This window comes from Rattus norvegicus, chromosome 7 (assembly GCF_021556685.1).
Source record: "Rattus norvegicus strain SHRSP/BbbUtx chromosome 7, alternate assembly SHRSP_T2T, whole genome shotgun sequence".
NCBI lineage: Eukaryota > Metazoa > Chordata > Mammalia > Rodentia > Muridae > Rattus > Rattus norvegicus.
The window spans coordinates 139,540,132-139,565,403 of record NC_141540.1 but is presented as its reverse complement, the minus strand read 5'-3'; the positions used below and the strand labels follow the sequence as shown (position 1 = coordinate 139,565,403).

The following is a 25,272-nucleotide window of genomic DNA, read 5'->3' as shown; positions in this document are numbered from 1 at the left end:
ATTTGGTGGCTGTAAGCCACCTGTAACTCCAGTTCCAGGAACCATCTGAACCCCACTGGCACCAAGCATGCATGGGTGCATACACATACACCCAGGCAAAACACTCACACATACAGAAAATACACCTCCTAAAAATATTTTTGAAAAGATTAACAAATTTGTGCCTCCGTGTGTTTTCTGATCTTCGTTGGATTTTTTTTCCTCTCCAGGTTTCTACAGTGTCCCCAACATCCTATTGTATCCCCACTCTCACCCAAAGAACCTCAACTCTTCCGTTGTAAATTCTTTCTTCTAGATCCCAACTTGGATTATCAGGCTGCTGTCCTCTATGTGGGACACAGAGGGCGCTGCCAGCCTGGTTATCGTGCACCACTACCACACAGAGACGCACCCCCTCCCCCAGGATCTTACTATTTCCCCTCCATTTTACAGAGGAAACATTGGCCAGGCAATTGCTTCCAAGTCCAAGCTTATAAATGTCTCAATGTTAAAGTTACATCCCCAGGAACCCGGGTAGAGTGTTTGCCTAGCCCTCATAAAGCCCTGGTTTGGATCCCAGCACTGCAAAAGCCAGGAACTGGTGGCACATGGCTGTAACCCCAGTCCTCAGGAAGCAGGAAGATCAGAAGTTCAAGGTTATCCTCTGGAGACACTCTCAAAAAGGTCTTAAGACCTGTGGTGATGCAAGCTTTCAATCCCAGCACTAGGGAGGCAGAGGCAGAGGCAGAGGCAGAGGCAGAGGCAGAGGCAGAGGCAGAGGCAGAGGCAGAGGCAGAGGCAGAGGCAGAGGCAGAGGCAGAGGCAGAGGCAGAGGCAGAGGCAGAGGCAGAGGCAGAGGCAGAGGCAGAGGCAGAGGCAGAGGCAGAGGCAGAGGCAGAGGCAGAGGCAGATGGATCTCTGTGAGTTTGAGGTTAGCCTGATCTACATGGCAAGTTCCAGTGTGGCCAGGACTACATAGAGAGTCCCTGACTAAGAGGAAGAGGGAGTAGGTAAAGGTACTTGCTGCCAAGCCTGAGGATCCTGGTCCCTGAGCCCTACTGGATGGAGGAGAGAAGACTGACCTCTGACCTCCATAGGCACACAGTGTTCAATGCATGCAGACATAGGGGAAAAGTAAATAAGAAAAAAATTTAAATGTAGACTGGACAGATAGATGGTTCGTTTGTTAAGAGGACTTGCTACTCTTCCAGAGATCCTGAGTTCAAATCCCAGGACCCAGGTCAGTCAGCTTATAAATGCCTGTAACTCCTGCTCCAACTTCCTCCAGGAGCATTTACATGCAAATGTGAATACACACATACATAAATTAAAAGCTATAAAGTAAACGTTTAAAATTCTTTAATGGGGCTGGAGAGATGGCTCAGCAGTTAAGAGCACTGACTGCTCTTCCAGAGGTCCTGAGTTCAATTCCCAGCAACCACATGGTGGCTCACAACCATCTGTAATGGGATCCAATGTCCTCCTCGGGTGTTCGGGTGTGTCTGAAGACAGTGACAGTGTACTCACATACTTAAAATAAATAAATCTTTAAAAAATTTTTAATGTGTGAACAAAACAACAACAAACAAAAACAAAAGCCCCCCCCCCAAAAAACAAAGAAGACCCAGTAGGTGAAAGTGTTTTCTGGCAAAGCAGGTAACCTGAGTTTCATCCCTGGGACCCATGTGATGAAAGCAGAACACTGAGTCTAAACACGCGCGCGTGCGTGCACACACACACACATGCACACACACGCACATGTACACACATGTGCACGCACACATGCATACACCCACACACGCACATGCACACACATATGCACACACACATGCACGCATACATATACATGCACGCACACACGTACACTAAATAAATAAGCGAACAAACAAAGAGAATCAGGGCGGCCAGGCTCTTAGAAGATGCTAATGTAAGTTTGCTCCAAACGTGAGACAATCCCGAGATATGTAGCATGATCCCATTTCAAATAACAACAAGGTAATAATTAATGAAAAACACAATAAATAATCAATCCCCAGGCCAACTCTGTGTGGGGGTACATGCCTGACAGTTCCAGAACTTGGAAGCCTTGGGGACTTCAGGCTTTGGTGGCACCTGTGTTTAATCCAGCACTTGGGAGTTAAGAGGCAAGTGAATCATGTCTATGAGTATGAGGCTAGAGTATGGTCTACAGAGCCAGCCTGGGGTACATAGTAAAATCCTATCTCAAAACCAAACCCAAACCCAGTGGGTTTTTTTTGCTTTATTATTTTTTGGGGGTAGAGGGGTCTTATTTGTGTGTTTATTTGGTTTTCCAAGACAGAGTAGCCCTGGCTGTCCTGGAACTCCATTTGTAGGCCAGACTGGCCTCAAACTCAGACATCTGCCTGCTTCTGCCTCCTGAGTGCTAGAGTTAAAGGCGTGCGTCTCCACCACTAGACTTAAGTTTTTTTTAAATGTGTTTAGTAGTTTATCTGCATGTACGCGTATGCATCCAGTGCATGCAGTTCCTACGGTGGCCAGAAGAGGGCTTCAGATTCCCTGGAACTGGAGTTGCAGATAGATGTGAGCTGCTCTGTGTGTGCTGGGAAACACACACCCCTCTCCTGGGCAGGCAGTCTTAAATGCTGAGTGATATTTCTAGCTTCTGTTTTGTTGTTTGTTTACTTGCTGATATAAGGTCTTAAGGTCTTTTTTTTTTTTTTTTGGTTCTTTTTTTTCGGAGCTGGGGACCGAACCCAGTTTTTTTTGTTTTTTTGTTTTTTTGTTTTTTTTCCGGAGCTGGGGACCGAACACAGGGCCTTGCGCTTCCTAGGCAAGCGCTCTACCACTGAGCTAAATCCCCAGCCCCTCATTTATTTATTTTATGTGAGTACATTGTAACTGTCTTCAGACACACCAGAAGAGGGTACCAGATCTCACTATAGATGACTGTGGTTGCTGGGAATTGAACTCAGGACCTCTGGAAGAGCTGTCAGTGCTCTTAACCGCTGAGCCATCTCTCCAGCCCAGATAACCCCTTTGAACTCAAAGCCTATGCACACTCTTTCTACATTATCAGTGGCTCAGTGGCTGCCTGATATGCAGCACAGCAGGCTGGGGTCCCTTGTCAGAGTTGACACAGAAAGATGATTTTTGGGTCTGGCCTGCCACCTTTTTAGGACCTCTTGTTTCACTGTCTTCTGCTTTTTAAGTATGATTTCTGAGTAAATTACCAAAGTCTGAGTCTGCAGAGCTTGTCTCTCAGAATTCATTGATCAGCCTTTCCCACTAAGAAAGAAATGACAGATCTAGTTACTGTTCCTGGGGTACTTGTGTTTAATTTTAATCACATGTGTTGTGTGTTATGTGTGTGCCTGTGAGAGAGAGAGAGAGAGAGAGAGAGAGAGAGAGAGAGAGAGAGAGAGCGCTATAGCATGCATAATCAGAGAACAACTTGCAAGGGCTGATTCTCTCCTTCCGGTATGAATTTCCAGGGATAGAACCCAGGTCTTTAAACTTGGTGGTAAGTCCTATGACTAACTCCCTGAGTGTGAATGTGTTTAAAACAAGGTGTATGTTGACCCAAATGAAGCTTGGTGGAGTCTTAAATTTGATTTATCTGTTTCCATTTCATGTGCACTGGTGTTTTGCCTACGTGCATAGATACCTGTGAGCTGCCCTGCTCCCACCTTGATGATAATGGACTGAACCTCTGAACCTTTAAGTCAGCCTCAATTAAATGTTGTCCTGGACAGACAGCTCAGCGGTTAAGAGCACTGACTGCTCTTCCGGAGGTCCTGAGTTCAAATCCCAGCAACCACATGGTGGCTCACAACCATCTGTAATGAGATCGGATGCCCTCTTCTACTTTGTCTTAGGACAGGGACAGTGTACCTATGTAAATTAAAAACTGTCGTCCTTATAAGAGTTGCCTTGGTCATGGTGTCTGTTCACAGCAGTAAAACCCTAAGACAATCACGTAAACCTTTCTCGCTCTGGTGCTTTGGTGTGACTCTATGGATGTGGAATGCATGCTGGAAGACAGGGAAACCATCTATGAGCACCAGTGCTGTGGGAATAGAGAGGAAGAACGGTTGTCACCATGATGCACACTCAACGATCCCTCACACTAAAGATAAAATAAGGGTTGGGGATTTAGCTCAGCGGTAGAGCACTTGCCTAGCAAGCACAAGGCCCTGGGTTCGGTCCCCAGCTCCGAAAAAAAAAAAGATAAAATAAAAATTGAAAATAAGGGGGCTGGAGAGATGGCTCAGTGGTTAAGAGCACTGACTGCTCTTCCAGAGGTCCTGAGTTCAATTCCCAGCAACCACATGGTGGCTCACAACCATCTGTAATGAGATCTGATGCCCTCTTCTGGTGCATCTGAAGACAGCTACGGTGTACTTATATATAATAAAAGAATAAATCTTTTTAAAAAATTGAAAATAAGATGAAAAATAAAAAATAGAGCACGGTCCCCAGCTCCGAAAAAAAAGAACCAAAAAAAAAAAATAGAGCAGAGAGAAATAGAGAAAGATATCCCCCCTTGACCTCTGGCCTTTGCATGTGCACACAAATGTATGTGTACATGCGCACATGTGCACACACACACACACACACACACACACACACACGACTCACCTAGCATATATGAGGCCCTAAGCTTTACCATTGGTATGATAAAAATAAGGAAAAGATAAAGTCATGTGCGCTGACACACAACTGTAATCCTACCACCTGAGAAGCAGTAGTTCAAAGTCATATTTAACTACATATCGAGTTTGAAGCTAGCCTGGGCTACATGTGACTTAAGAACAATGACAAGGGCTGGAGAGATGGCTCAGTGGCTAAGAGCACTGACTGTTCTCCCAGAAGTCATGAGTTCAATTCCCAGCAACCACATGGTGGCTTACAACCATCTGTGATGAGATCTGGTATCCGCTTCTGGTGTGTCTGAAGACAGCAACAGTGTACTCACATACATAAAATAAATAAATAAATCTTAAAAAAAATAAGATAGCTGTCTTGGCCTTGTCAAAGTCACTTGGCAAGCTATATGGCTCCACACTTTCTGTTTTATTTATTTAATGTCTATGGATGTGTGTCCTGCTGCCCATGGAGTCCAGGAGGGCGTCAGATCCCCTGGGACTGGAGTTACAGATGGTTGTGAGCCAGCATGTGGTTGCTGGGATTTGAACTCAGGACCTCTGGAAGAGCACTCAGTGCTCCTAACCACTGAGCCATCCCTCCAGCCCCTTTTCAACCATTTTCCTCTCAGTGAATGACAGCTCCGATCTTCATCTTCATGACAAAAATCCTCAAATCAGGCTGGCTGCACATTCACAGAGATCTCCCGCTTCTGCCTCTCCGGAGCTGGGATTAAAGGCACGCACCACGACTCAGTCATAGATGTACACACATACATGTACACATACACATATATCTTGATTTAAAATGTTGTATCAACCTTGGCTTATCCGTTTTACACTTCATGTTACCCTACCAGCAACTGAACCTCAGTCTGTAAACTCAGTCTGTACACATCTCCTGCTTTTCCCTTCCCAACCTTCTCTCCATCCTTTCTAAAAGCCAAGCTAGGGGGTAAGGAGCATATACTGCCCTTGCAGAGGATCTGAGTTCAATCCCCTGCTCCCACTTCAGATAACTCACAACCAAACACAGAACTGGCCTCCAAACACAGAAACGAACAATTTTAAGTAACCTTCCGCCTGAACAGGGACTTGAACCCTGGACCCTCAGATTAAAAGTCTGATGCTCTACCGACTGAGCTATCCAGGCTCTTACGAACAATTTTAAAAGTAAATAAACAAAAATTTTCCTGTGTTCAAACTAAAGGCATGGCCCACGAGCTGCCACTCCTAGCTCTGGCCTCAAATTATCTTTTAAAATTATCTATTAGATTTATTTATTTTTCTTTGTAGTATGTGTGCTTCACCTGCTTGCACATATGTGCACCAGACTCACGTCTATTGGGTCCCAAGGAATTACGGTTATGAATGGCTGTGACCCACCCGGCAGTTGCTGGGGAATTGAACCTAAGTCTTCCGCAAGAGCAACAAATGCTCTTCACTGCTGCTCTGTCCTCTGCTAACCTGGAATTCTTGGTCTTCTTCCCTCCATGTCCTTATTCTAGGTATAGGTGACTTGGAGCTCGCTGTCACTTTTGGCTACAGCTAACTAAAGGATTGAACTAGAAACTTTGTAGCAAAACACACACGTTAGAATAGATCTAGGAGAGAGGGAGAGAGGGAGAGAGGGAGAGAGGGAGAGAGGGAGAGAGGGAGAGAGGGAGAGAGGGAGAGAGGGAGAGAGGGAGAGAGGGAGAGAGGGAGAGAGGGAGAGAGAGAGAGATTGGGGCAGAGCCCATAGTTCTTGGGCATGCCTTTGAAGCAAGGCAGACAGAAGGCTCGCTTCTCCCCGCTCTCCAGCTCGCTACCTCCTCCGGCTGGCTGGGAGGGTGTAACCCATCCATCAACCTCTAGTAGACAAGGGGTCTATCTAGGATGATCCAGAAGATTTGTTGGGGCTAACTGCTGAATGTGGGGGCTTCTCTGGAGTCCATAGTTCATCTGCAACATCTCTGGCGCCTCTGGGTGGTGGCCTTTGGTGCTGCACTGGAAGACGGGTGAGGTGGAGGGAGGCGCACAGCTGAGCTCACCGCCGCAGGCCAGGCGCATCCATCCCTCCAGGGCCTATAATTTGGGTTCCCTGGGCTGGCCGCCCCTATCAGCGGCTTAGCAACAGATGAGTCACCCAAGACCCCAGCCAAGGCAAACACCAGGGGAGGGGGAGGAGGAGGAGATTCCCGAGTGTAGCTGGGCTTTAGCCACCGCCTCAGTTGCTTGATTTCCCCATCTCCAGAGGTCCCCACTCTTACATTTGACACTCCCCACCCTTCAGGGCCTCGATGTTCTTCACACAGTGTTTTGCTACACACCCCCTCCCCGTGAGGGCCAGTGAGGGCCAGAGGGGGGAGGAGTCTTCCACTTTTCTCATCGAAAGGAAGATGGACCAGGTTGCTCCGTTTCCTCCCTGCGGTGATGGCAGCCCCCTTTCCTTCCCCCTCTCGTTCTTGGTCCCAACCCTTGTCAAGGTCTCTCTGGTTCCTGCCCCTCCCCTTTCTTGGAGCTGGCTGCGTGCTTGGGGTATTAGGCAATGGGTGTGCACCCACAGCCCTCTCCAGGCCCCGCCTGTCCCACCGCCCTCTAGCTGCCTGTGGGTCAGTGCTCAGGCCAGACGGTCGGCAGGAGGGCACCCTCGGCCAGCTCAGGCCACCCACTGCCTGCCTGTGGCCTCTTATCAAAGAGCAAGACTTGAGAGAGGAGAGAAGAGCAGTATGAATTCTGAGGTTTGGGACAGTTCAACTTGGGGAGCCCCCAGACCACTAAGAAGTTGAACCTCTGGGTAGTAATCTTCCTTAGCCCCTTCTAATTATTATTATTATTATTATTATTATTATTATTATTATTATTATTATCACCATCGTCATCGTCGTCCCAGAAATTCACTATGTAGATCAGGCTGGCCTTGAATTCACAGAGATCCACCTGCCTCTGCCTCCCAAGTGTTGGGAGTAAAGGCATGTACCACCACCACCACCACCACCACCACCACCACCACCACCACCACCCCCAGCTTGCGCCAGCCCCTTCTGGACATCTGACTGAATGATCGAGCTAGGCAAAGATAGCATCAGAGAGAGGACGAATAGGGCCAAGACAAAAATCCAACGTGTGAGTGGGACCACAGCCACATGGAGAATGCCGATAAAGAAATCTATTAAATACCCTTCCAGGGGCCTGGGTGCGTCCCAGGCTGACAGGCAGGAGAGAGGGTGGGGCGCTGGTGAGCATACTGGATTCTGGAGTAAAGATGGAGGTTACTGAGACAGTGCTGGTCTATCTCAGCAGTCATTCATACATGGTTTGGCCTTCTTCCCCCAAATGGGAAGGAATTCTTGGGCTGCTTCCCTACTCCAGAGGTGGGGGGAATCAGAAAGAGTACCCCGCTGTCGTTCAGGCTGTCTAGGGCTCCAGCGCCCTCACCTTCGCAGCAGTAGTAACCCCCAGATACCTAACTTCCTCTGAACTGGACACCTAGCCAGAGATGCCCCTTCAGCACAAGGCAAGATTTGCAAGAACGTAGACCAGAGGCTGGCTGCTGCTAGCCACCACCAACCAAGAGATGGTTGTGACTGGGGGCACCAGCCCTGTGCTGTTTCCTGGGGGGTCGGCCCTGAGTCGCTGTGCCTTGGGTGCGCAGGGCCAGCCATGCTGTGCTTGGGACTGCGGTCTGGCAGGGGCTAAGGGTGGTTGGGAAGCCTTGAGGCCCCTCTCTGGCAAAAATAGTCCTCAGTGGTTAGAGCTAGGAGGGTGAGTCAGGCGCGAGTGCGGTGGCGCCTAACCCCTTCACTGCCGCCAGAGCTCCGTGGTTAATGCTTTCGCCTGGGCTCACCCAGGCCAGGTCCCGCCCCCCCCCCTCGTCCCTCTCCCCTCCGCTGCCCTGAAGTTGGGCTCCATTTGGGATCCTAAGGCCTTCCTCGGCTCTTGTGAAGCAAACGTGCGAGCTTGGAGCATGTGTTTGGGTTATCTCAGGCATTCATCCAGGAATTCTGGATTGGAGTCCCCCAGAGAGGATGCCTATCAGAAAAAGGAAGCGTGGGGGCTGACCGGAGGTCTTAGGGGCTACCGGAGCTTTTGACCGACGCCAAATTCGGAGGCCAAACCTGAGCCCTCCCAAGGGGAAGGCGTAAGGCTCGGAGGTGGGCGGGAGCCAAGCCACACAGTGGCTCCTCACTTGCAGTCTCAGAGTGCCCTGGTGCGCACAGGCTCGTGGGCTCTTCAAGAGACCGTCAGAAACCCGAAGGTCCTCCAGCTCCGTCCTCAGCGTGTCAAAGGAGCACTTCGGTCACCCACTTTCGGTGGACAAACGGAGGCAAAGGAAAACGATGAAAGATACGGTCTTTGGGATAAGGTCCTGGCCTCTTGGTCAGGGTCACCGCACTCTCCCTACAGCTTTGGGAGACACCAGAGCAGGTGAGTGGAGCTCGGATCACTTGTCCCTGGAGTGAGGCTAATCGTGATCCTGGGTGTGTGTGTGTGTGTGTGTGTGTGTGTGTGTGCACGCTTTGGAGGGGGGGAGCGACTGCGTTCTCCTGGTCAGGGCAAGGGGTGGGGTGCGGGTGGGGTGGGGATGCCCCAGGCTCTGGGAGGGGCCGCAACTCCCTCAGCTCCAGCAGAACCACCCGTGAGTTAGGTCGAGCAGAGCCAAAGCCCCCGGTGTTTTGTCCCGGGTTCGCTCGCTAGCTATCTGGATCACTCCCTCCCTTCTACCCTCCCTTCCTCCGGGCGGCCGTGGCGACGCTGGGGAAGCGGCAAAGAGGAGTGGCCGGGCGCTGGAAGAATGCTGCTCCGCCGAGGGGGCTGAACTCCACACAGTTTCCCCACGGTTTAAGCCCCACGAGCCGAGCCCGAGTGACTCAACCGCGAGCGTTGTGGATCCTGCACCTGAACCGCTGGAGGTAATGGGGCGGGAAAGAACAGGGAGGGCAGAGACTAGACAAGCACGCGGATAGACAGACGGGCGGGCGGACAGACAGGCACACAGACAGATAGACAGACAAGCGTCCCCCCCTCAGGAGCACAGACAAGCCGAGAAAGCCAGATCTAGGGATACCTACAGAATAAAGAAGTGCCTCCTGTTTCAGAGGGCAATGGGGGCTGGAGGTGGGAATTGGGGTCGGATCCGTGGGGACTAGACGGTGTCGCACTGCAGAGGGAGCTTGTAGTTAGGGAAGGGGCGGGGGTAGATGGGGAATCTGTGGGATTGTCGCAGGGCACCTGGTTTCCCTCGGAGCCTATTGCTTTCCCACTGGTGGGAGCCCACTTTCCCCCTGGTGGGCGCGGAGGTCGGAGAGTGGTTCCGAGAGCCTTCTAACCTAGCTTGCCAGTCATTGCCAGCGCGAGGAGGCGACACCCCTCCAGGTGGTGGGGAACCCCCTTCTAATCCCTCCCTCTAACCCTGTAAGGGCGGGCAAATCAGTCGTGGGGCCCTCAGAGAGGGAGCGGTTGGTGAGGAGGGATCGAGGGTCTGTGGGAAACGGTCTCAAATAGGCATGTGAGTGTCTCAGGACCCTGGTCGTGTCTGACTGGGTCGGACTCCAGGGGTGCTCCGGAGGGCCTTAGCTGCTCGGACCCTCCCTCTTTGACGGGTTCCAGAACGCAGACACTGGAAGTCAAGGGGTGACTATCATTGTCCAGTTTGGGGAGGGGTGAGAAAACCCCGTGGGGCCTCATTGGTGGCTTAAGGAACTGAAACAGCATCCTTCAGTTCCAAGGAGCCCATCTAGTCCTCATCAAATGTCCCTGTCCTCACAGGCGCTGACTGACTCGCCCACCGGAGCCTCCGGGCTTCGACATGCTGGAGGAGCCCCGGTCTCGGCCTCCGCCCTTAGGCCTCGCGGGTCTCCTGTTCTTGGCTTTGTTCAGTCGGTGAGAATTTTTTCCAACTACGGGGTGGAAGGGAAGCACCGATCTGGGTTAGGGGGGATGGGAGAGGGTCGCGCGACTAGAACCCAGACCCTTGTCGCTTGTCCTCAGGGCTCTAAGCAATGAGATTCTGGGCCTAAAACTTCCCGGTGAGCCGCCGCTGACGGCCAACACCGTGTGCTTGACCCTGTCCGGCTTGAGTAAGCGGCAGCTGGGGCTGTGCCTGCGCAGCCCCGACGTGACGGCGTCCGCGCTCCAGGGGCTGCACATCGCCGTTCACGAGTGTCAGCACCAGCTGCGCGACCAGCGCTGGAACTGCTCGGCACTAGAGGGTGGCGGCCGGCTGCCGCACCACAGCGCCATCCTCAAGCGCGGTGAGCCTGACGGGGCGGCTGTCTGTGCTGCTGCCCAGGCGCGGGGGGCAGGCCGAGGCGCGTGGAGGCGGGAAGGGACCGGCTCACGGCTTCGGGAGGGGCCTCTCCGGGAATTTCCCCAGGAGCCTGTGCTCAGCTGGGTCTGGTCACCCGGCTGGGCCTCTGCCTGCCTGCCTTCCACCTGCGTCGCTGGCAAGGCAGCTGGGTCCCTGCTCCCCTACCCCAGGGCCTCCCTTTTCTGCCTCCACCCAGGTCTGGGATGCACCTGTGAACAAGAGATGCCCCCCAACCCAAGAAGCTTCAAACACCCCCCTCAAACCCCATATTTTTCTCTCCCCTCCCTCTCCACCCAGACAAGTCCAGGCTGGTGTCCCCAGAGTCTCAGCGGGGGTGGGGTGACGCCCCCAACCGTTTAAGGGTTAAACCTGCTCCCCTAATTGCTGGGGTTCCCAGGAGCCAAAGCTGGGAACAAAGACCCTGCTGGCTTTGAAGCCAGGGGGTAGCCCCCTCCTCTGGACTGTGAGGGCCCCAGGTGTCCCTCACCTGAACAGGTGAGGAATGGCTGGAGGGCCACAAAACAGGTCACTGCTGGCCTGGTCTAGAAGGAACGGTCTGGGAGGCTCCATTGCCTCTCCCTATACTCAACTGAAGTCTACTCCCAGAGGAGTAATGATCCACGGGAAGGGGTGTGGGGGGGCTCAGTCCAGGGGTAGGGCTTTGGGGACTACGGGGTTAATAGGCAGCTGCCATCTGCAGGGGAATTCCCAAGGCGTGTGCAAACAGCTTCACCCTTGGATGGTTGGGGGGGGGGGATCTTGGGGCTGGCCCTGGAGCCCTAGATTCCCTGGTAAGAGAGGCCTGGCCTCCAAACCAACTGTCTTTCATCTTCTCAGTACTCTTGTTAGCAAGTGCCCTTGCTTAAAATGAAATGAAGGACCCCCTCCTTCTCTGCAGGGACTGATACAGTGGAAGGTTTTGACACACAGATGGTGAGGATGTCTCTCTAAGCCTGAGAAAGATTTGTCATCCCCAGCCTCCTCCTCCTCCCCCTCTTCCTCCTCCTCCTCCTCTTCCTCCATGACTCCCCCCCCCCCCAAACATAGCAGAGAGGCCAACCTTTTAAAAGGGCCTTGGGAAAAGCACTCCCGGCTTTCTCCTCCCCCCAGTATTTTATAAGGTAATAGCAGGTTAGAATAAACATAAAGGGAAAATATAAAACTAGAACCCAGGAGGGGTGGGCAGCTCCAGCACGTTAGGGTTCTTACTGCAGGGGGAGCTTGGTTTAAAGACTCCTTTAATAAGGTGGGGGAAGAACCCCAAAGGTGCTCCCCCAAGCTCCCTGCAGAGTTGGGGAGTTTCTAATTCTAAGGCTTTTAGATGTAGAACTCCCTGGAACCCACCTTCCCAAGTCCCCAGGACTCTTTCTGAATTGTCTCAAATCCAGAGGTCTCTCTAGGCCTTGGGTCTCAATCTCTGGAGGGCTGAGAGTGTTTTTAAGCCCCGAGGGTTGATCCTGAGTGGGTCAAATGTCAGATATCCTGCATATCAAATATTTACATTATGATTCATAGCAAACTTACAGGTATGAAGCAGCAATGAAATAATTTTATGGTTGGGGTCATCACAACATGAGGGAACTTGTATCAAAGGGTCACAGTGTTAGGAAGGTTGAGAACCATTGTCCTAGGCTATCTCTTACATTTGCAGCACTCCAAAATGACAGATTTACAGAAGTTTGGCTTTAGGGGTCCCCCCTCCACACCTGCCTTTTCCCCTTGGCTGCCTGTCAACCCTTACCCAGTCTGTCTCTTCCCCAGGTTTCCGTGAGAGTGCGTTCTCCTTCTCCATGCTGGCTGCTGGTGTCATGCACGCAGTTGCCACAGCCTGCAGCTTGGGTAAGCTGGTGAGCTGTGGCTGCGGCTGGAAGGGCAGCGGTGAGCAGGACCGGCTTCGGGCCAAGTTGTTGCAGCTTCAGGCACTGTCTAGGGGCAAGAGTTTCCCCCACTCCCAGCCCAGCCCTATTCCTGGCTCTGTCCCCGGTCCTGGCCCCCAGGACACGTGGGAATGGGGTGGCTGTAATCACGACATGGACTTTGGAGAGAAGTTCTCTCGGGATTTCTTGGATTCCAGGGAAGCTCCCCGGGACATCCAGGCGAGAATGCGGATCCACAACAACAGGGTGGGGCGCCAGGTATGTGTGCTTACCTGGTCCTGGGTCTCCTTCACAGTCTTGCTATATAGTACAGGCTAGCCTCAGATTTGGAATCCTCCCAGTCCTGTGCCGTGACTGTAGGTGTGGCCGCCAAACCCTACTTTTCTCAGTCTCCCTCCTGCCCTCCCTCCCGCCGGAGAGGCCCCACAGAGTAATGGGATGGAGAATGATGAGTGATCTTGTTACTAGTAAACTTGTTACTAGCAGTCACCTAAAAATATGTTTAGAATCTATAGGAAACTGCTTGGTGGCATTTACCACATGTTAAGGCTGGAGCTAGCAAATACTTTTTTTTTTTTAATTTAAGGTGTATCAATGTTTTGCCTGCATGTATAGGCCATTTGTGAGTGTGGTGCCCTCCCTCCCTCAGAGGCCAGGGGAGGGCATTGGAGTCCCTGGAACTGGAGTTATAGTTGTGAGTCACCATGTGGGTGCTGGGAATTGAACCCAGGTCCTCTGGGAGAGCAGCAGTCAGTGCTCTTAACTACCCACTCACATCTCCAGCCCCGGATGCTGTATTCTCTATGTGCCTAGTACTTGGCCCACTGCATAGACACTGTTACAGCAGCTGCCTTCCCCGACAGACTTTAGGGGTATCCTGGCCAACAGTCTCCTTTTTTATCCGTGTTTACTCTGGAAAGAGCCCTGGACTCGGCGTTAGACAAACAAGCAGTTGTGAACCAGTGATCAAAGATGGGCAAATCCTTTCTTCGGGTTCCCTTCCTTGCACCCCTCATCCCTTCCCTCTTTGTCACCCTGATGTTGTAGGTGGTAACCGAAAACCTGAAGCGGAAGTGCAAATGCCATGGCACATCAGGCAGCTGCCAATTCAAGACCTGTTGGAGGGCAGCCCCAGAGTTCCGGGCCATCGGGGCAGCACTGAGGGAGCGGTTGGGCAGAGCCATCTTCATCGATACCCATAACCGCAATTCTGGAGTTTTCCAGCCCCGCCTACGTCCGCGTCGTCTCTCAGGGGAGCTGGTTTACTTTGAGAAGTCTCCTGACTTCTGTGAGCGAGACCCCGCTTTGGGCTCCCCAGGCACGAGAGGCCGGGCTTGCAACAAGACCAGCCGCCTATTGGATGGCTGTGGTAGCCTGTGCTGTGGCCGTGGGCACAACGTGCTCCGGCAGACGCGAGTGGAGCGCTGCCACTGTCGTTTCCACTGGTGCTGTTACGTGCTGTGTGATGAGTGTAAAGTCACAGAGTGGGTCAACGTGTGTAAGTGAAGGTGAGCCTTTCCTAGGGAGGAGGAGGAGCACTGTGTGGGGGGCTGCTCTCTTCCAGCCCTTTGCTCGGATTTCGGTTAATCATGGCTCCTGGAAGCTCAAAGCATCTACCTGAGATCAGCTCTAGGGGGCGTCGGGTCAGGTGAAATCTGTAATGAGCAGCCTTTTGTGGGGGAGTGGCCGCTACATTCTGTTCTTAAACACCCGAATAGACTAGGATGAAATGCACTGTATTGTCTAGTGTCTTCTCTACCTGTAGGGTCCCTCGGGCCCAGATTCCTACTCCTTTGGATAGGGAGTCTTATCATTTGGCCGCTCCTCTTCCTCGAAGGATAACACCAGGCTTTGTGTGGAGTCATTAAGACCGTATATATAGCAAGAGACCACCTCTTCCTATTTGTGGTTCTCAAAACTCCTCCACTACAGCCCAGAACCTCCTCTTATGGGGCCTCGGGTGACAATAATGAGAGGTTTTCGGTTGGAAGAGGACAGAGTACGTACGGCAAGGAACCCTCAGACAGCTGTCTCGTCAGGCTCTTAGGGAGGCTTCTCCTTCCGTTCAGTTGTTGAAAGGGTCCTTCCAAAGGGAAAGGTTTTAGCTCTAACTCTTGGAGGCTCTTTTCCTTCTCCAGCAGGAAGGGCGGGTGGGAATGGATAATTTATTGTGCTGAGACATGTTCTTGGTTCCTGTTTGAAACTAAAATAAATTAAGTTACTGGGTTACTGGACTACTGGACTGGCAGATGCTGGTGGTGATATGTCTCGACACACTCCGGGGAAGCAGCCTGTGTGGGGTTTTTTTTGTTGTTGTTGTTTTTTGTTTGTTTGGTTTTTTTTGTTTTTGTTTTTTTGTTTTGTTTTTTCCCCTCTAGGTGAAGTCTACACTCCTGTCTGTACTCAGTGACTTTTTTTTTTTTTTTTTGGTTCTTTTTTTCGGAGCTGGGGACCGAACCCAGGGCCTTGCGCTTCCTAGGTAAGCACTCTACCACTGAGCTAAATCCCCAGCCCCTGTACTCAGTGACTTTTTATGTATATCCTGCTGACTTCCACAAAGGATTTGCAACGATGCCTAGTGACTAAGTTTAGATTGTTAGTCTGTAAAACCAAGGTGGACTTGTGGGTGTGGAAGACTTATAGACCCAAATGTATATAGACTTTGTGCGCCCTGAGCCCTGAGCCCCTTGTGAAGGGCTAGACGGTAAACTTATACTGTGGTCTTTATGTGAATGACCCACCTCTACCATCATTAGTCAATTCTGCTGTTTGAGACCCAAAATAGTCACGGGCAGGGGACGAACAAAAGCAGAAACAGACCACACAGAAGTAGATGGGGATAGCTGTGTTCGACACAATTCACAAATCTGGTGTGCAGGGCCAGACCTGGTCCTCCGGCTGTCATTTGTTGATCCCTTTGCTATACTCCAAGGTCACGCCTGTAGTGGGAGTCCTGGGGGCCTAAATGTATCTTAACAGTTAAGTGGACTTAAAGGAGAAGGCACTATTGTCTCTAAGTCCGAACCAGAGAAGTGGGGAGGGGAATGTACATCAAAGGGGATGGGAAAATATGAAGGGATTCCTATGCTCAAAATGCAAACTGTGTTGTTTGTCGGGGCAGGGTCTCACTGTGTACCACAGGCTAGTCAGGAGGTCAATGTGTATTTAGGTCTTTTTTTTTTTTTCCTTTTTTTTTCCGGAGCTGGGGACCGAACCCAGGGCCTTGCGCTTCCTAGGTAAGCGCTCTACCACTGAGCTAAATCCCCAACCCCGGTCAATGTGTATCCTAGGCTGGCCTCAGGCTTTCTCTTGTGCCCTCATTCTCGAGTACTGTGATTGCAGGATGGCCTTACCAGACTTGGCTAAAATTAGATATTTCTAGCAAAACTAGCATTCTCTGCCATTGAATTATTTGCATATATATTCTGTCTTTCTTTATTCAATGTCCTTTTGTATTTAATATGAGTAAAAGAATTTCCTTTATCTTTTAAATTTTTCTCTATTTATTTGTGTGTGTGTGCACATGCGAGTGGATTCTGCCACACTATGAAACTCGGATGGAAATCATGGGACAACTTGCAGAAGCCAGCTCTCGCCTTTTACCAGTTGGGTTCGAGGGACTGAGTTTATGTCTTCAGGTGTAGAGTAAGTACCCTTACCTGCTGGGCCATCCTGCTGGCCCCTCCCTTGTCTTTTCAGATATAACTAGAGAGAAATTCTTCTACAACATTTCTAATTCCTAGCCTAAAGTCTTTGAGAAGGAACACCTTTAAGATACAATGTGGAGGGGCTGGGGAGGTGGCTCAGTGGTTAAGAGCACTGACTGCTCTTCCAGAGGTCTTGAGTTCAAATCCCAGCAACCACATGGTGGCTCACAACCATCTGTAATGGGATTTGATGCCCTCTTCTGGTGTGTCTGAAGACAGTTGCAGTGTACTCACAGGTGTAAATACACACACACACACACACACACACACACACACACACACACACACACACAAAGCCAGAAAGATGCTGTGAGGGAGTGCAGAAAGAGCTCCCTACACTTCTTCAGGTGACAGGTTATCTGGTGAGGCAGCACCAGGGGTACCACAAGAGTCTGAAGACTGTTGGATCATGACAGAACTCCATGGTGACATTACACCTTTTTAGTCTGGGAGGCCAGGTGGCATGACATTCAGGAGGCAGAGACAGACAGATCTCTGTGAGTTCAAGGCCAGCCTGGTCTACGAAGTGAGTTCCACGGCAGCCAGGCCTCTATACAGATACCCTTTCTCTCTCTCTCTCTCTCTCTCTCTCTCTCTCTCTCTCTCTCTCTCTCTCTCTCTCTCTTTTCCGGAGTTGGGGACCAAACTCTTTCTCAAAAAAAAAAAAAAACACCAAAACAATAGCCAAAAAAATTGGGGGGAGGAGGGTTGGAGAGATGGCCTCATGGTTGACTATTTGTTGCTCTTTCAGGAGGCCCTGGGTTTGATTTCCAGCTCCCACATGGCAGTTCACAACTGCCGTTTAACTCCATTTCCGAGGGAGCCAGCACCTTATTCTGACCTCCAAAGGCACTAGGCATGCACACGGTACACAGACATATGTGTAGGCAAATAAATCTTTACAAAATTAAGAATATATGTGTGGATGTGCACGTGTGAGTACCGAGAAGAGAGTCTGGAATCCATTGGAGTTGAAGTGTTAGGGTGTTGTGAGCTGCCTGGAATGGGTGCTGGGAACTGAGCTCAGGTCCTCCTGAATTCTGCCATCCTCCTGCTTCCATGGCAACAGCTTCTCAGGAGATGTCAGACACCTGCTAACCTAATGTGCCAACGAGGGGGACTGAGTGGGCTTGGATCCAACCAAGAACAAGGGGGAACATCCAGACTGAAGACCCTCCCCTCTAGGAAGAAGCCTTCTCCGATTGGGCTGCGGCGAGAGTCTTCTAATTTTCCGTGTCCGCCCTTCCCCTGTCATCCCTTTGCCTCCTTTTTTCCTAGCTTTCCTTTTTGTCTCACACTCTGTGGCAAACTTAAGCCCCAAACCACAACCTTGACAAATTCCAATTGGATTTGGTCAGCAAGGCCAACACCCCCTCCCGGCACGCGGCACAGGCACTGGGCTCTGGCCCAGGACTGGGGTCAGCGATGGGGTGGGAATATACAACCCACAGAGCTGATGGCTAGCTACAGTGTCAGCTTTTACTGCGCTCCGGTGGCAGCTGGGGAGGGGAAAGACCGATGAACCGTAAGTCAGACTGCCGGGCCTCCTCACGCTCTGGATGAGCTCTTGGTCCTCTACCTTGACCAAGTGGCTAGGAAGTTTAGAGTGGCAGGGAGCAGCTGGTTGCAGGGCAGTAGCCCTGCCCTATCCACCCCTGCTTGTGTCAGGCTGACCTCACCTGACCCTTGCCTCTCCACACACCAGAGGGTGAAGGACCGAAGACCTGGGAGTCTCGAGCCGTAGGAAGCTGTAGGCCATTTTTATTTTCCCTTCACTCTGGCATATACATTCGCAGGAGGACTCAAAGTCTTCACCAACAGGTTTCTCCTCCTTGTTGGGGTTCCACGGAGGCATGCTGTTGAGGCACTAGAGAGTGGGGTGAGAGGTTGTAAAGAATATGGAGACGAGGGGCTGGAGAGGTGGCTCAGAGTTTAAGAGCACTGACTGCTCTTCCAGAGGTCCTGAGTTCAAATCCCAGCAACCACGTGGTGGCTCACAACCATCTGTAATGGGGTTGGGTGTGTCTGAAGACAACAGCTACAGTGTACTTATATACATTAAGTAAGTAAATAAATCTTTAAAAAAAAAAGAATATGGAGACGAATGTTGGGGTAGACACCTTGGTGGTGGATTGTTATTACAAAGTTTTAGGAGAGAAATGCAGAGGTTAATAATCACACTGAAGGATGTATGAACGTGTAACTGTTTTAAGGTTTCTATTGATGAGATAGACGCTGTGACCGAAAGCAAGCTGAGGAGGACAGGGTCGACTTCACCTCACAGGTTCTCTAGTGACTGAAGGGCATCAGGCAGGGACTCAGGGCAGGAGCCTGGAGGCAGGAGCTGAAGCAGAGGCCATGGGGGAGTGCTGCCTAGAGGTTCGTTCCCCAAGGCTGGTGCTTTTTGTTTTGATACAGGGTCCCTTCTATGGAATCCTGACTGTCCTAGAACTTGCTGTGTAGACCAGGCTGGCCTCAAACTCAGAGATCCACCTGCCTCTGCCTCCCGAGTGCTGGGGCTAATGGTGTGTATCACCATAGCTGGCTCAGCTTGCTTTCCTGGTCCCCCCCCCCCGCCCTAAAGTTTGAAAGACTTTTGAAAAAAATCTTTATTTTTTTAAAGATTTATTTATTTGATGTATGTGAGTACACTGTCGCTATCTTCAGACACACCAAAAGAGGGCATCGGATCCCTGTACAGATGGTTGTGAGTCACCACGTAGTTGCTGGGATTTGAACTCAGGACCTTTGGAGGAGCAGTCAGTGCCCTTAACCTCTGGACGTCGAACCAGCCCTCATCTGCTTTATAAAATTCAAGGGTAGCACTGCCCAGTGTCCTGGTCCTCCCTTACCAATCATCCATTGAGAGAAATGCCCCACAGGTTCGCTCACAATCTCATTTCTCATTATTTTGTTTCTGTCCCCTTCCCCGGAGCTGAAGACCGAACCCAGGGCCTTGCGCTTGCTAGGCAAGTGCTCTACCACTGAGCTAAATCCCCAACCCTGTCATGAGGTCATTTCTTTCTTTCTTTCTTTTTTTAATGTTTAATGCTAATGGAAGAGGGGGGCTTAAGGTTTTACATGGCTACTTTGTTTTATTCCTGAGTACACTGTCTCTGTCATCAGACACACCAGAAGAGGGCTTCAGATCCCACTACAGACGGTTGTGAGCCTTCATATAGTCACTGGGATTTGAACTCAGGAACTCTGGAAGATCGCTTCTCGGCCTTTTGGCTAAGATCAAGTGTAGGAACTCTGGAAGAGCAGTCAGTGCCCTTAATCACCTCTCCAGCCCCCCATGAGGTCATTTCTTGATTGCTAACTTGTATCAAGTTGACATCAAGTAATCAGTATAGCTGATCCCTTGTCAGTCTGACACAGGAATACATCACTATTCAGCTAGAGTCTTTCTTTTCTCAGCTGCTCCCAACATGGCATGTGATAAGGACATAAAAAATCCAAACAGTTAAAGGAATTCGGTCTTTTTAAAAACATCCAAAGCCTCTTTTAAAGTTCAATGTTTTTTTTTTTTTTTTTTTTGGTTCTTTTTTTTTTTTCGGAGCTGGGGACCGAACCCAGGGCCTTGCACTTCCTAGGTAAGCGCTCTACCACTGAGCTAAATCCCCAGCCCCTTAAGTTCAATGTTTTTTTAAAATATTAATATATTATGTATACCTCATATGGCTTTCTGCCTGCGTATATGCCTACAAGCCAGAACAGGACATCCAATGTCATTACAGATGGTTGTGAGCCACCATGTGGTTGCTGGGAATTGAACTCAAGACCTCTGGAAGAGCAGACAGTACTCTGAACCGCTGAGCCATCTCGCCAGCCCCAATGTTTTTTTTAAATAAGATTTATTTATTATATATAAGTACACTGTATTTGTCTTCAGACACACCAGAGAAGGGCATCGGATCCCTGTACAGATGGTTGTGAGCCACCATGTGGGTGCTAGAATTTGAACTCAGGACCTCTGGAAGAGCAATCAGTGCTCTTAATCACTGAGCCACCTCTCCAGCCCTCAATGTTTTTCTAAAATATTCAAAATCTCTGTAAAATTTCAAATTCCCTCAAGTGTGGAATCCTATAAAAAAAAATAAGTTGCATCCTTTATTGCTTCAGAAAGGAAAAACTCAGGGCACTTACAAACAAACCAAAGCAAAAGCAAAGTCCAACCCGGTAAAAAGGTCAGTGCTGGGACCCACTCCTGGTTCTCTGGGCCCACATGCTCCATTTCATCAGCAACGCCAGCTTGTCTCCTGGGCCTGGGGCAGCTCTAGTCCAGTTTCATATGTCCTTGGCAGTTGTCCCATGGTTCTGGTTTTTTGTTTGTTTTTTTAACATTTTTATTGAAATTTTTTATTTACATTTCAAGTGTTATCCCCTTTCCCAGTTTCCTGTCCATAAACCCCCTGCCCATGTCCCCTCCCCCTTCTTCTATGAGGGTGTTCCCCCAGCCAACCACCTAACCCTTTCTGCCTCCCCACCCTGACATTTCTCTACACTGGACTTCTCTTCCCATTGGTGCCTAACAAGGCCATCCTCTGCTGCATATGCAGCTGGATCCATGGGTCAGTCCATGTGTACTTTTGGATGGTGGTTTAATCACTAGGAGCTCTGGTTGGTATTGTTCTTATGGGGTTGCAAACCCCTTCAGCTCCTTCAATCGTTTCTCTAACTCCTCCAATGGATCCCTGTTCTCAGTTCAATGGTTGGCTGCTAGCATTCACCTCTGTATTGGTCATGCTCTGGCAGAGCCTCTCAGGAGAGAGCTATATCAGGCTCCTGTCAGCAAGCACTTCTTGGCATCAGTCATAGTGTCTGGGTTTGGTGGCTGCATATGGGCTGGATCCCCAAGTCAGGCAGTCTCTGAATGGCCTTTCCTTCAGTCTCTGCTCCAAACTTTGTCTCTGTATCTCCTCCTATGAATATTTTTGTTTCCCCTTCTAAGAAGGACTGAACCATCTGCACTTTGGTCGTCTTTCTTCTTGAGCTTCATGTGGTCTGTGATATGTATCTGCCCCATGGTTCCGGCATCTCCAAAATGATGCAGGGTCTCTGCTGCACCTGGATTGTTCTCGTTCTCTCTCTCTCTCTCTCTCTCTCTCTCTCTCTCTCTCTCTCTCCCTCTCTCTCCCTCCCTCCCTCCCTCTCTCCTTCCGTCCCTCTCTCTCTCTCTCTCTGTCTCTATTTCTCTGTCTCTCTGTCTCTCCTCTGACCCTGCACATGGTGACAGTAGACCAGAATGGCCTCAAAGTCAGAGATCCACCTGACTCTGCTTCCCAATGCAGGGATTAAAGGTTGGTGCCACTACCTTGCCCTGCCGTTTCCAGAATCACAGCTCATTCTTTAGCCCCAGCTGTCCAGTATCAACTGTCGAAGCAGAGTAAGGGGTTCACTTCAGTTGTTCTTTTTCTTGGACGGCGTCTCTCTCTATAACCCTGGCTGGCCTGGAACTTACTATGTTGATCACATTGGCTGTGAACTCACAGAAATCTATCTGCCTTTACCTCCAGAGCCCTGGGATTAAAGGTGTGAGTATGCACTTCAGCCTTTCTTAACTCAAAGCGTGTGAGACGTAGACTCATTAAGGGACTCTCGAATTCCTTCCTCTCTGCTCTGCTCTGCCCTACTCTGCCCTCAGCTTTATCTTCCAAGTGCCCACAACTGCCCACTGGGCTCTGAGCACACAGTGGCTTTTCCAGCCCAGAGTTCAGAGCTCACCACAACCCTCCCCAAAACACAAGGTCAGGCCTGTAACAGCAACATCTCAGTCTTACTGCGCAAATTCAACCCAAGGAAGAAATGGTTCATCACTGAGTTGGAACTGAGGGTAGGAACCTGGAGGCAGGAAAGGAAGCAGAGGCCACCAAGGGGAATGGCTGCTTATATACAGGATCGCTCAGCCTGATTTCTTACACAATTCATGGCCGTCTGCTCAGGGGTGATACCTCCTACAGCGAGCTTGATTTTTTAATTATCAGTCAAAAAAAAAAAAAAGTCCCCCGGGCTTGCTTACAGACCAAGCTGATGAAGCAAGACATTTCTTATTCCTTTACTAGATAATTTATTTACATTTCAAACATTATCCCCCCCCCAAACACACTATCCCATCCTCCCCTGCTTCCTATGAGGGTGCTCCCCCACTCACCCTCTCCCACCTCCCCACCCTGGCGTTCCCCTACACTGGGGCGTTGAGCCTTCACAGGACCGAGGGTCTCTCCTCCCATTGATGTCAGACAAGGCCACCCTCTGCTACATATGCGGCTGGAGCCATGGGTCCCTCCATGTGGACTCTTTGGATGGTGCTTTAGTCCTCGGGAGCTCTGGGGGTCTGGTTGGTTGGTATTGTTCTTCTTATGGGGTTGCAAACCCCTTCAGCTCCTTCAGTCCTTTTTCTAACTCTTCCATTGGGGGCCCCATGCTCAGTCTAATGGTTGGCTTCGAGCATCTGCCTCTGTCTGGCAGAGCCTCGCAAGACATTTTCTTTCTTTTTTTTTTTTTTTTTTTTGGTTCTTTTTTTTCGGAGCTGGGGACCGAACCCAGGGCCTTGCGCTTCCTAGGTAAGCGCTCTACCACTGAGCTAAATCCCCAGCCCCGCAAGACATTTTCTTAATTGAGGTTCTCTCTTTCTGCATGACTCTGAAAGCTGGGTCCAGCTGACAGAAAACTATCCAGCATGGTAGCTATATTTTGGGGAGTCTTTTACCTTTAAAAACCCAGAGTTTGGGTTAGGGAGATAGTCCTGCCATTAAAAATACTAGAAAGTCAAGCCTGACTGGGATTTGAGCCTCAGAACCTGTTTTAAAAGGTGGCGGGAGAGCAGACATTTACTGACCGCTCTTGAAGAGGACCTGATTCCCAGCACAGCACCCATGTGGGACAACTCACAGGTGCTTGTGACTGTCTCCAGGGAGACTTACATTTTTCTCCCTGCAGCAGATACCCACACTTAACAGGCACATACTTGCACACACAGACATAAGGGCATATGCATAGTTAAAAATAAATCCTTTTGACTGGGTGTGTGGTGAATACCTTTAGTCTTGGCACTCGGGAAGCAGAGGCAGGCAGGTTGTGAGTTCAATGCCAGTTTGGTCTATAAAGTGAGTTACCAGGCCAGGGGCGGGGTGCATAGTGAGCCTGTTTCAAACACAACAACAACAATAAATATTTTTTTTAAAAGCTGGATGCCTGTGGTGTAATTGCATTCCTAAAGCAAGATGGGGGATGAGGTCAGGAGAATTGTATGGAGCTAGCCCAGAGTGTGCAACAGCAGAAAGGAGAGATCGATCCTGCCCAAACAAGGGAAAAGTCAAGAATTGATTCTTGAAAGATGTCCTCTCTAACCTTCACATCTTGCTAGGGGCGCAAGGGCACCCACAATCTCTCATATAAGCACACGTGTGTGCGTGCTCACACACACACACACACACACACACACACGTTAGTAAACGAAAAAAATAAACAAAACCCAGAGCTTAACAAAGGCTTTCAACAGCAGTGAATCCCGAATGGGGACCAATATGGTTTTCTTCGTTATCAACAAGCTCTTTGTTGTCTATGTCTTAGTTCACCTTCTCGTTTTCTTTCTTTCTTTTTTTTTTTCGGAGCTGGGGACCGAACCCAGGACCTACTGAGCTAAATCCCCAACCCCTACCTTCTTTTTCTTGACTGTCCTGGAATATGCTCTGTAAATCGGGCTGGCCTTTATTTTTTTTTTTTTTTTTTTCCGGAACTGGGGACCGAACCCAGGGCCTTGCGCTTCCTAGGCAAGCGCTCTACCACTGAGCTAAATCCCCAACCGATGGGCTGGCCTTTAATTCACAGAGATCCACCTGCCTCTGCATCCCGAGTCTCCAGTGCTGGGATTAAAGCCCGTGCCAACACCGCCCAGCCAGTCCTGTTATTTTTTTGAGGTAAACAAGAGAGAAGGCAAACTGGTATAAAGGTATAGCCCAGAGACGGATGTGACAAGGTATAGACACTGAGCGGTCACTTTCCAGCCTATGTTTTGGAAGGAGAGACGAGTCCTAATGTTGCACCAAGCTCTTGTACTTGATGCATTTAAAGAAAGCGGTGTTCAGTGTTTCTAGTGACGACCCATCTAGCACAGATTCTAATGTAACTTGTGGCTAGTCTCAGGCAGTGTCTCCGTCATGTCAAAAGATGAGTGTCAAGAAAGGAAGGCAGGGACCTGGGTCCTCTTTCCTTGGGATACTAAAATCCAGACTCATCTAGAGAGACTTCATGAGAGCTGTCTCTGAGTTTCTGCCCACTGTCTTTCAAGTTCAGCCTCCTAGATGACCCGCATCCTGATGATGGTTTCCTCTACGATCTCGAATGCATCGTTCTTTCTCTTCTTCCTTTATGAGAAAGGATCTCCAAGAAAGTATCCTTAGGGATTAGGGAGTTGAGCGGATTAGCAGGTGGGGTGCGTGCGAAGCGCTGTTTATTAGGAAAAAGTTGGACCAGGATAGGTTACAGCAACCGTTTTCGCTATCCATACCCCACTGAGGCTCTAAGAAACCCCAGAGACTCCATGGCCCGAGCCTTGTGGCCAGGGCAGCCAGAACGTGGCAAGGCCCCGGAGCTAGCTCGGGAGCCTCACCTCTGTGCCCGCAGCCTCCTCTCCACACCGTGCCTCCGGCTCCTCCAGCCCCCACACAGGCCCCCGCCTAGACTCAGCTTCAGCACCGGCTGCTTTTGCTGCAGCCGCTGCCATGGTGATGGGTCTCGCGAGAACTGCCGCTCGCTAGCGCGCACTTCTCGCGCGATCGTGGAGGTGG

General features: G+C 50.3%; 1 protein-coding gene and 1 non-coding gene across 4 annotated transcripts; one reads left to right on the top strand and one right to left on the bottom strand.

Annotated features, from left to right (window-relative positions):
- Positions 1 to 5,684: 5,684 nt before the first annotated feature.
- On the bottom strand, positions 5,685 to 5,757 carry Trnak-uuu3 (transfer RNA lysine (anticodon UUU) 3). The gene has a single exon. It is a non-coding gene; the product is annotated as a tRNA-Lys (tRNA).
- A 3,451-nt stretch (positions 5,758 to 9,208) lies between these two features.
- On the top strand, positions 9,209 to 16,265 carry Wnt10b (Wnt family member 10B). Of its 3 annotated transcripts, none has more exon segments than NM_001108111.1 (5): positions 9,209 to 9,499; positions 10,356 to 10,469; positions 10,578 to 10,840; positions 12,658 to 13,031; positions 13,821 to 15,014. In NM_001108111.1, coding segments are annotated over 4 exon segments (1,170 nt in total). In that variant the 5' UTR covers positions 9,209 to 9,499; positions 10,356 to 10,395; the 3' UTR covers positions 14,280 to 15,014.
- Positions 16,266 to 25,272: the final 9,007 nt, after the last annotated feature.